Source organism: Trachemys scripta, chromosome 2 (assembly GCF_013100865.1).
Source record: "Trachemys scripta elegans isolate TJP31775 chromosome 2, CAS_Tse_1.0, whole genome shotgun sequence".
In the NCBI taxonomy this organism is placed as follows: domain Eukaryota; kingdom Metazoa; phylum Chordata; order Testudines; family Emydidae; genus Trachemys; species Trachemys scripta.
Window position 1 is genome coordinate 125,853,509 of NC_048299.1, and position 11,298 is coordinate 125,864,806.

General features: G+C 40.4%; 1 protein-coding gene across 1 annotated transcript in view; it reads left to right on the plus strand.

Moving 5' to 3' along the window:
- MARCHF6 (membrane associated ring-CH-type finger 6) overlaps positions 1–11,298 on the plus strand; it is a 99,874-nt gene that overhangs the window by 26,223 nt on the left and 62,353 nt on the right. The window contains exons 6-9 of the mRNA XM_034761532.1: positions 1,325–1,517; positions 2,054–2,115; positions 3,944–3,976; positions 5,442–5,493. Of these exons, the coding sequence (XP_034617423.1) occupies positions 1,325–1,517; positions 2,054–2,115; positions 3,944–3,976; positions 5,442–5,493 (340 nt within the window). The remainder of the gene's footprint in view (positions 1–1,324; positions 1,518–2,053; positions 2,116–3,943; positions 3,977–5,441; positions 5,494–11,298) is intronic.

An 11,298-nucleotide genomic window follows, 5' to 3' on the forward strand; every position in this document is an offset into this window, starting at 1 on the left:
TCTCTTGGTATTGACACCTCCTCATCAGTTATTGGGAGTGGACCACATCCATCCTGACTGAATTGGCCTTGTCAACACTGGTTCTCCACTTGTAAGGTAACTCCCTTCTCTTCATGTGCCAGTATATTTATGCCTTTATCTGTAATTTTCACTCCATGCATCTGAAGAAGTGGGTTTTTTTACCCATGAAAGCTTATACCCAAATAAATCTGTTAGTCTTTAAGGTGCCACCAGACTCCTCGTTGTTTTTGTGGATAGAGACTAACATGGCTACCCTTCTGATACTTAGTCCTATGTAAATTCACCAGATCACAGCTGTAATGTGTACAATATACATTCCTGAACCATTATAAAATGTAGAATCTTACGGTAATGTTTACTGTGATTATGCAGTAAATAATTTTCTAGCTATCATGGTTCTTATGACCCCCTATGTATAATATATTAATTCTTTTAAAATAGGATTTAGTGCCTGTGAAGTTGAATTTGTAACCATAATAAAGCAAGTTTGAAGTGATATGGCGAGGTCATTTTTTTTAAAATGACTACCTGAAAAATATTTGTTTCTGATAGAACAAAATTTTTCACTGGTCTATGGACAACTGGGTGATCTGTGGAACACTTACTGGTCATCTAGGGAGAGCTGGCTTGCATGTGGTGCTAGCTCTCCTTCTTTCCAGCCTTAAATTGCATTAAAGAAACTAAAAATATATTTTCCTAATAATACTTCCACTTCAACAATTGTAGTTGCCTGAGAACATCTCTTAAAGTTGTGTTCCATACTTTGATAAAGTTTAAGTCTTCTGTGCTAGAATCCCTTTTAAACGGTATGTTCTGAATTATTTATTTTATTTTTAAATTTCATTTTTTTCTCCATAACTATTGATGATCATAAGGGTCTGTCATCAGGAGAGAAATTGAATATTCACAGATTACTGTCAAATGCACAAACTCAAAAAACCCCCAAAAAACAAACAAACAAAAAAAACCAAAAAACCTTTCCCCAACTTTTTCATAAGTATCAATTGTAATTATATAGATACAAAATGTTAACACAGAAATATGGTTCTTTAATTTAACAGTGTTCTTAAATAATGTATCTTTCTTGCATACCACTAAATTGAATCTCCAGAAATCCAATAAGATAATGATACTGTCAACATTTTAGGAGGTATGTCATTGCCAAAAGCAATGGCTTGTGTTATGATTTAAGTGGAACCAAAACAGTTGCCTTTGAATATGTTTGTTTTTCTGAACATTGATCAAAGCACAACAATACTTTAATTAATTTAAGTGAAATTGCACTGAAATCTTGTCCCTGCAGGCTCAGGGGGTAGGAAATGGTGGAGGTGAAAATGCTGCACTTGATCAACCTGCTAACCCACCTGCTGAGAATGCAGTTGTAGGCGAAAACCCAGAAATTCAGGAAGAACAGGGAGATGAGGAAGAGGAAGACAATGAAGATGAAGAAGATGCTGTAGTCGAAGATGCAGCAGATGCAAACAATGGAGCCCAAGGTAACAGGTGACACAGAGCAGGAGCATTTCCCTAAAATGATCATATAAAATAGTTATTGAAAAGAAGTGAAAATGGAAATTCTACTTTTGTAGCTGACATCTACATTTGTAATTAACCTATATAGGGAAACTACCAAAGCCAGTAGGTTCAGAGTTCAGCCTGCTTACCTCATCTCGTGTGTGTTGCAATGTTTATGTAGTTTATTTTTTAATGAGCACTAAAACACTTTTTGCAGTTAAGAAAAAGCCAAAACTATAAGCAGCTCTGTGGTTTCAGGCATCCCTACAATAAGAAACTACTCTGCTTCTATTGTCAAAAGGGAAATGGCAGTAAGGAAATATTTGTTTTAACTTTTGAGGAGAAATTAAACTGTAAAGAGAATAATTACTTTTAAAATGTTCTTTTGACTTGTATCCCTGTCTGATATACCGAATGAGCTAAATGGTGTTTTTGCTAGTTTAAATCATAATACAGCTCTGACTAATGTGCTGCTTTGCGTCAGTTGATACCTTTAATGATTATTATATCTCTGTAGATGACATGAATTGGAATGCTTTGGAATGGGATCGAGCAGCAGAAGAGCTTACATGGGAGAGAGTGAGTAAGCCATTCTCCTGAAGTATTCTGAGCTTTCTCAGTCACTGACTTGTATTTGAAATGACTTTAAACCTAATAGAAAATTGGTTATGATACTTTGATTTCATGTAAAATTTGACTGTGATAGATATTAGTGACACCAAAAAGTAATTACGTTAAAAATACTGTATACCGTATTAAGGAACAATTTAAAAAAGCATTTCCTTGATTACTGTGAAGAAACATCGCTAAGAACATCTTTCAACAAGGCACTTTTCTGAGATCCTCAGTTTTGCTCCTAAATTTGCCAGTAGATGTTAAATGGTGCATAGCTTAAAAAGTAATCTTTCTGTGAATATATGTATCGATATAGTAAAAATAAGTATACACTTTTATAAAATCAAACAAGAATATGTACAAGAATGATTTCCAATACAGGCTCATCTCATTTCGTTTTCTAGTTTATAAATTCCATAACTAAAACTTTCCCACAATCTGTAGCATGATACAATAAGGAGATGGAAAAGGTCCTCTGTTAACGATACAGAATGCTAACTGCATTGTCTTGTTTAATAGACATTTGGTCAAAAGGACTCAATATAAACTCAAATTTCTGACCCTTTCTTACCTATTGGACTTTCCTGAAAGGAGTAATTAGCTCTTTTGTTTTCTGCATAAACATTATGCTCACTTTTTTTAGTGATATATATATTCCAGAACTATCTTGCATACTTGAAAAATATTTTAATTATTTTCAAAAACTTTTCACGAATACATACGTTGTCTTCAGCATTTTACAAAGTTTAAATGCAATAGTCTCATAAACCTCTCTTAGATCTTCTGTGGCAGTCTGTGCGTTTGGGTATAGTCCCTTCTTGCCTTCCTGATGGGGACAGTACATTGAGAATTCTTGGTGGTGTCACCCTGGAATGTAAGAAGTTTGAAAGCTCATCTGAAATTTCAGCAGTAGTTTACATGATGTTTATTAAGTGAAATATCTGAGAACCATGAGACCTTGAAATATTAGCTTAAAATTTGACATACAAGAGAGCACCAAACTGTGAACGATTCCATTAATCTTGAAGTGAAGGAGTCTGGACTGGCATAGAAGATCTTAGAGGAGAGGGAAAAGAAAATTCCTTTAAAAATCTTTTTCCTTGTTTTGTTTTTTTCTGTGTGCACTTTCTGAAACATATGTACAACTAAACAGAGAATATTTTTCCCATCTGCAAGCCCATTCCTGTTTCAAACTTGAACAGCATGAGATATGACTGGTCTAGAACTGAGAGCTGTTTCTCCATTATATTCTTGATTAAATCTCATCTGCTCTTATTCTTTCATGGGTAATACTCTGCGTCTAGAAAGCAAAATTATATTTACACAAATCTTGATATACAAGTTCTCTGACTTCAGATTTCATATGTATTTAAAATTAAATCACTAAGTAAATGCCGAGGCTGTTATAATAAGATAAACAATTCATTTCCTGAGCTAAATTAAAATCTTCACTGTTCACATTCTTGAAACAGCACTCCCTCTGAAATAATCAGTTAAATTGTAGACTGTCTTTGGTTTACATAAACTACTATACATTTAAACAATTGTGTATTAAAACATTGCTGCCGTTGATTAGATTACAATACTGAACTAGACCGTTTTAGAGTTCCTTACTATAGGTTTAAAAACTTGTGTTGGGGAGCTGGTCTGATTGTCCAGTAGTATAAGGCATGCAGCTAACCAGGACAGTAAAAAGTAGGTTTGAAAAAGGGTGACCTTGAAGCTGGTTGTGGGAGTATGAAGATTTTTGAATATAGAACTGTGAATGAACTCAACTTTCTTTTATTCTTAGATGCTTGGGCTTGACGGATCTCTGGTTTTTTTAGTAAGTGAAGTCTTATAGTTCAAGAATAGTTTTTGCAGTAGGCTTATTTTTAAGGAAACTAATAACTTGTTTTATGTAGACTTTAAATAAAAAGTCTGTTCTGTAATGTATGAAGCAGATTTCAAATGTTGCATCAATGTGGTAGCTTTAAACAGATTTTCTTACTTTATCATAAACTTGATGTGTCATGCATTCACATGGATGATTTAATTTTTTGTGGCAATCAGATACCGCTGTGGTGAGTCCTCCATAAGGATACAAATTTCAAAAGGGCCTAAGTAACTTTGATATTTTTTTAGTGGGATTCAGTTCTTTTTGAAAACTCCATGCTAGATATTTGGGCCTTGTATACACTTAAAGCAGCAAAAAACTTTTAGAGTTAGAATGCCAAAGCCCTCCTTGTGTAGTCACACCCCTTACCAACATAGTTCTGTTGGTAAAATTTTATGCTTAGACCCAGCTTTAGGTAATATAGGCTACGCCGGTCATTAGTTACTTGTGCTTATCACATTTTTAATTCTGTGTTGACGTGCAGCAATTTTCTTAGCTTTTATTGTTTAGACCAATGAAAGGAAAAGCTTAAATATAACCTATTGAGTTTTTAAAAAAATTCTTATAACAATAATGGGTTTAGCCAGTGGAGTACATCTAGTTAAAATGATTCCAGAGTTTCCTCCTATTTCTTAAGCTAAGGTTTTATTTTAAACTTAAATTTGCCCAAAAGTTTAGATTTTGTAAAAACAAGTTTTTATTTTATGATCAATAAAAACATTTCCACGCAAACATCCACATTCCAAACAGTTTTTAAACCAGAAGCATTCCTTTGCACTTTTTAAAATCCAGGCATTGCACCACTAAACCTGAAATTGACTACACTGGTTTTCATTGTCCTAGCTGAGAGAAATACAAGTAGTACATAAAGAACAAAAGGACAAGTACACTGAATGTTTAAAAAAAATCACTGTTAATAGAGTACTGTGTTATTAGTAAGTTAGATAAGCAAGTTTTGTTTATAATGTAAATATAGCCAACTGTGTCCCTTTAACTATAGCAATGACAAGCAAACACTTGCTATTATTAACCAAAGTAAGAAATAAGAATCCCTTTGCAAATTAAACTGGAAATAATTTTCCTCTTTTTTTGAAAATATAAATTCTTTGTACTTCTAAAGTAAGCATAAAAAGTAGTATAACTATTGCCATTTATATTTACAGACCTGGGTAGATTATCTGCAAAACACTCTTCCTAACCCTAGCCACAAAGAATTTCCATTATAGCTGCCATTTTCACTCACAACATTCACTTTCATTTTGGGGGCTGAAATTTAGAAAATTCTAAGCTTGCCACTTAGGGGAAGAATGAATAATAATGAGCTAAGAACTCAGGTGCAGTCATTTGCTTATTATGTGATTTATATGTTTTTATCCCCAGCTTTTACTGAAATATGTTTTACTTTCTTCCTCAGGAACATGTCTTCTGGGTGGTGTCTTTAAACACACTGTTCATACTTGTGTTTGGTAGGTATTATTATTTGTTCTTATTTCAAAACTAGCCTTTTCTTTGTGAATTCTTGATAAAAATTGGTTTTTAGACCACTTTTATTCTCCGAGAAAAACAGTGAGTCTAATTTTTTAAAAAACTGAACCAGAATAAAAAGTGAATAATTAAATGTGAATAATAAACCTTTCTTACTAATCGTATTACACAGATCCTGCAAACACATGGATGTGAGTAGACCTCAGTGGATTACTTGCATCTTATTGTGTAATTTTAGTTCCCAACGTGGCATGTATTGCATCCAAGACAGATATGTTTTCCTTTTTATTTTGTTACTGAAAGTAATTTTTTTGGATTTGGTTTTAAAAAGTTTGAGCTGTTGCTTAAGCTTTATTGCTGTTAGTTAGAGCTGAGAACTATATATTTGTGGAATAATATTCAGGAGGGAATTCCTGGGAGTTACTTTATGAAGTTCCCCCCAAAATTGTGCGGACAGATGGGATATAATTTCCCTGCTTTCATTCTTCCCTAGATATTGCTAAATGACCTTTCAAGTGATACCTTTTGTGTCTGAGGCTCATAAAATCATCTCTGAAGAGAGTGTGTGTGTTATTTATTTGTTTGTTTGTTTGCCCTCCATCCCTCCTCTGGAGTGCAGCAGACTACACACAGTGTCAATTATTGTTTTAAAAAAGTTTCCAGGAAGTTTATCCTGTTACTTTCAGTAAGGCCTTTCAATCCCATTCAAGTTGAAGATTGTGCTGTTCTGTCTGTACACTCGGTGTACATGGGATAAAGCACTAACATTTCCAGTAGAGTGCCCTTCATATCTGTTTGCTTTCCAAATGATGTTGCTTTCCTCCTTGGTTATGTTTAAGATTATTTTTGTTTAAATGGAAGATCAAGTGAACAGAATCCTCAGTCTCTCACCTCTTTTCTGTTAAAGGACATCATACACCTCTGGTACATGGGGTTTATCATAGGCTAAGGGAAGGAAAATCTGTGGGATCACTTTTTCTTAAATTATTGGCAGAACACTATTGTATTTTTGGTGGGAGATGTGTATTATGCTGGGCTTTAGGGGTAGCGTGTGAGAGGAACCAATGGATTTGCTGTCATAGGGACCCACAGGCTGAAATCACAAATGCCCCAGATGGATAGAAGGGGACCAGCAGCTATGGCGCATACTGTAGCCTTGAGACTGCAGTAGTTGTCTTGGAGCAGCTCCATTAGTACTCCGTACTTGGGAGGAGAGTTTCTTCCTCCAGAGAGTAGCCCTGCACCAAACCAGTACACTCAGAATTGCTGCAGTGGAGCAGGTTTGGCTAGAAGTGCACAAATGTGTGGTGTGGTGTGTTTTTTAAAAGACAATAGTAGTTATAGAAGGACCTATCTGCCTCCCTTTTTTGGTGGAGAAAAATTAACTCTGTCAATTGATTGACTTTTATTGTATTAACCTAGCAATATAGAAAGGATATTATATCTGGACTTTTCCACTGTAATCTGTAAAGAAGCCTTTGTTTTGGTATGTTGCATGCTTTTACCTCAATAACAGGTGGGGTGCAGAAGACTCCAGTGATAGTCATGTACAGTTGAAAAATATTGTTTTGTTCTGTTTCCATGCTGCTGATAAAGTTGATTTGCTCCCTTAAATATTTCAAGAACGGTTTGCCTCTTTGTTATGTTTTGGTGCAAGATATCGGGAATCACCTAATGTGACAATATTTGTATTTTTGGGGCTTAAGAAAATTACCAGATACCCACTAGCCACAGTTAGATAAAGAAGATGAGGATATAGGGCTCCTCCAGAGAAGATGAGTGGCAGGTAGTAAAATGACCAGCCTGCATCATTAGCATGATGTTTCTCCCGAACTCTTACTCCTGGGGGGATTCTGTGTGACTGCGTGCCCACAGAAAACACCCCTCTCCCCCACCGAATTCCTATGCTTCCCTGCCGAAACTGGTAGGAAAGCAAAGGGAAGCCATGCCGGGGCGAGGGGGCACGCAACAATGGGCGCAGTTTGGGGAGAGGGATTGCCCCCGCAAACAGCGGCGAGGCATGTGGGGGCGCACGGCATTACGTGCCAATGCCGCCCCTCGTTTCTGCAAGCTCAGAGCTGCCCAGCTGAAGGAGGCTGCATCTCAGCTCCACTGACTCTGCAGCTGAATGCTGCCTCCTGGGTCCTAGTGCCAGTCGTGTCCGCTTCTGTGTGCTGGGAGCCTTCCTGTTTTCTGTGCAACAGTAAGTGCTGGCAGTGGCGCTGGGTAAGGAGGGTGGGGGAAAATGAGGGAAGGGGATGGGGGGAAAGAAGGGTGGTGGAATAGGGCAGGGGGAGAGGAATGTAGGAGTGAGGGAGGGGGAGGAGGCATGGAGCAGTGTGGAAGGGGGATGAGATGGGGAAGAAAAGAGGATAGGGAGAAGTCGGAGCCTGGCATGCAGCGTCTCACTGGCAACAGCTGTGGTTCCCCCATTAAGCAGCCCCATCGAACCCTCACCCTATCAAGCTCTACCCCCCAACACTTGGACTCCTCTGAGCCCCCCACACTCAGACCCCCTACCCCACTGATCCCCAAGCAGCTGCACCTGGACCCCCACCCCATCAAGCCCCACTCCCCCAGCACCCAGACCCCACCCTGCTGAGCACCATCGCCTCACAGCCAGACTCCTCCGCACACACACTGAGCCCCAACCATCTTCACCTGGGTCCCCTGCGGCGTCCCATTGCCCCTGCACCCGGAACTCTCCAAGAAGCCCCTGTGTATCCAGATCTCCCACTGAGCTACCCACACCCAGATTGCCCCACACAGGAAATCTCTCACCACAAACCTGGATCTCCCCACACTAAGCCCCTCCACACTTGGATCCTGCTGGGCTGAGCCAGCCCACCCACAACTGGCGCAAAGGGACAGGGCCCTGAGGTGGTTCTGGGGCAGGTCCAGCACTTGCACTGTATCTGGTGCAGGTGCAGCCTCATTGCCGAGTCCTTGTACCTGGGCGGGGGGCTTCAGGGTGATCTCCTACCTCAATGCAGCCAGTGGCCGGTGGAGCCACATTTAAATATTGACAAAATTTGCAGAATTTTGTAGAATTGTAAAATACTGCGCGCAGAATTTTAATTTTTTTGGCACAGAATTCCCTCAGGAGTAAACTCTACTTGGGATCTTGAGGAGTCCATCTTTCATATCAGCCTCTGACTAGCAAATTTTAGATAAACTGGATAAACTTGAACAAATTGGAGAAATGGTCTGAGTTAAACAGGATGAAGTTTAACAAAGACAAATGCAAAGTGCTCCACTTCGGAAGAAAAAAATCAGTTTCACACATACAGAATGGGAAGAGACTGTCTAGGAAGGAGTACGGCAGAAAGGGATCTAGGGGTTATAGTGGACCAAAAGCTAAATATGAGTCAACGGTGTGATGCTGTTGCAAAAAAAGCAAACATGATTCTGGGATGTATTAACAGGTGTGTTGTGAGCAAGACACGAGAAGTCATTCTTCCGCTCTACTCTGCTCTGGTTAGGCCTCAGCTGGAGTATTGTGTCCAGTTCTGGGCACCGCATTTTAAAAAAGATGTGGAGAAATTGGAAAGGGTTCAGAGAAGAGCAACAAGAATGATTAAAGGTCTTGAGAACATGACCTATGAAGGAAGGCTGAAAGAATTGGGATTGTTTAGTTTGGAAAAGAGAAGACTGAGAGGGGACATGATAGCAGTTTTCAGGTATTTAAAAGGGTGTCATAAGGAGGAGGGAGAACTTGTTCACCTTAGCCTCTAAGGATAGAACGAGAAGCAATGGGTTTAAACTGCAGCAAGGGAGGTCTAGGTTGGACATTAGGAAAAAGTTCCTAACTGTCAGGGTTGTTAAACACTGGAATAAATTGCCTAGGGAGGTTCTGGAATCTCCATCTCTGGAGATATTTAAGAGTAGGTTAGATAAATGTCTATCAGGTATGGTCTAAACAGTATTTGGTCCTGCCATACGGGCAGGGGACTGGACTCGATGACCTCTCGAGGTCCCTTCCAGTCCTAGAATCTATGAATCTATGAATGTGCACCCCATCTAGCTGCCCAAAGGGCAAAAGAGTTTGGTGTCTCCTCCTCTTGAGAGGTGCTTCCTATTGTAAAGAGTGGAAGGTCTCCAGTAATGTGCTTTGTTCTCAGAGCCTCCTTGATATTGTGAGGAGACCATGAGAAGATGTCTCCACTTTTCCCTGAAGCCACCCTTTTTTGGAGTGGTCCTCCCCATCAATAAATCCCATAACTGCTTCTGCTATTGCTCAATACTTTCCCAAGTAGCAGTATGAAATTGTCCCGATTTGTTGTCAGTTTCATTATGTTGTTCTTATAAAAAGCACACGGGATCTTTTCAGGGAAAAGGCAATATGCCGTGTTTAATGAAAATATACCGTATATACTCGTTCATAAGCCAAATTTTTTTTTAGTAAAAAAGGAAAGCATCAGAGAAGGGGGTTGGCTTATGAACGAGCATAGTTCATATAGTCTCCCACTCCCCCCAACAGAGGGGGCAAGGAGAGGCAGCAGAGCCAGAAGGGAAGAGTCTCTCCGCTTCTGGCCACGCTGCTCTGCTGCTCTCCCTTCAGCCTCCAGGAAGCAGCTGCAGCTCCAGGGCTGGCAGGCTGTGGCCGCGCCGCCCGTCCCCGCCTCCCCAGAGCAGGCTGTGGCCATGCCACCCGGCCCCGCCCCCCAGAGCAGGCTGCAGCACCTGGCCCGCTGGCACACGCTGCAGCTGCGTCACCCAGCCTGCTGGAGCAGCTCCGGCCAGGCCAGAGAGATCCTCCCCTGGCCCGCCCCAGCTAAGGTGGGAAGGGATGGGATGTGGAGAGTGTGCGAGTCCTGGGCTAGGGGTGGGGTCATGTGGGGGGTGGTCACAGGGGTTACTCCCCTGACCTCCAGTTTCTCCCTCCCCCCAAAATTTCCCCACCAGTTGCTGTCCCAGCCCGCCAGGGTAAGCTGCTGGCAGGCCAGGACACTTTGTTTACTTAAGTTTACCTCCATGCCTGCGGACGCTCGAGGTAAACAAACCATCTCGGCCTGCCAGCAGCTTATCCTGATGGCCCGGGAGCCAAAGTTTGACGACCCCTGAATTATAGGGTTGGCTTATAAATGGGTCATAAAAAATTTCCATTTTTATTTCTCCATCTTGGGGGGGTTGGCTTATAAACGAACCAGCTTATGATCGCGTATATACGGTAACAATTTAGCATATGTATTCAAACACACACACACAGGTCCTGCAGATGGTCTTATAGTTACCAGTCTGTTGTAGCTCGAGTCAATCTAATGGCCAGTTAGATTGAGCACGAGTGAGGAGCTGGGTTCTGTCGGTCGCAATCCGATGCTTTGCAGGTCTGAACCCAGAGTTCTATGGCAAAACACCCCAGCTTTATAGTTGTAAATTCCCACTTTCGTCTATGGATTTTGCAATGTCATTCTGTAATCGTTAGTCCTTAAATGGTGTTAATCTTGGGGTTTTCCGCTGTTCTCTCTTATTTGTTGTCTCGCCTTCCGGGGTGTTTGCGTCACCTCTGAGGTTGTCAATGCTTCTAACTCGTTTAGTATCAGATACAGTGGATGTTTTCTGATTGTTTCCTGCTATAACTCCAAGTCTCTCACTTCTTTTTTCAGAGTAGCAGCCGTGTTAGTCTGTATCCGCAAAAAGAACAGGAGTACTTGTGGCACCTTAGAGACTAACAAATTTATTAGAGCATAAGCTTTCGTGGACTACAGCCCACTTCTGTAGTCCACGAAAGCTTATGCTCTAATAAATTTGTTAGTCTCTAAGGTGCCACAAGTACTCCTGTTCTT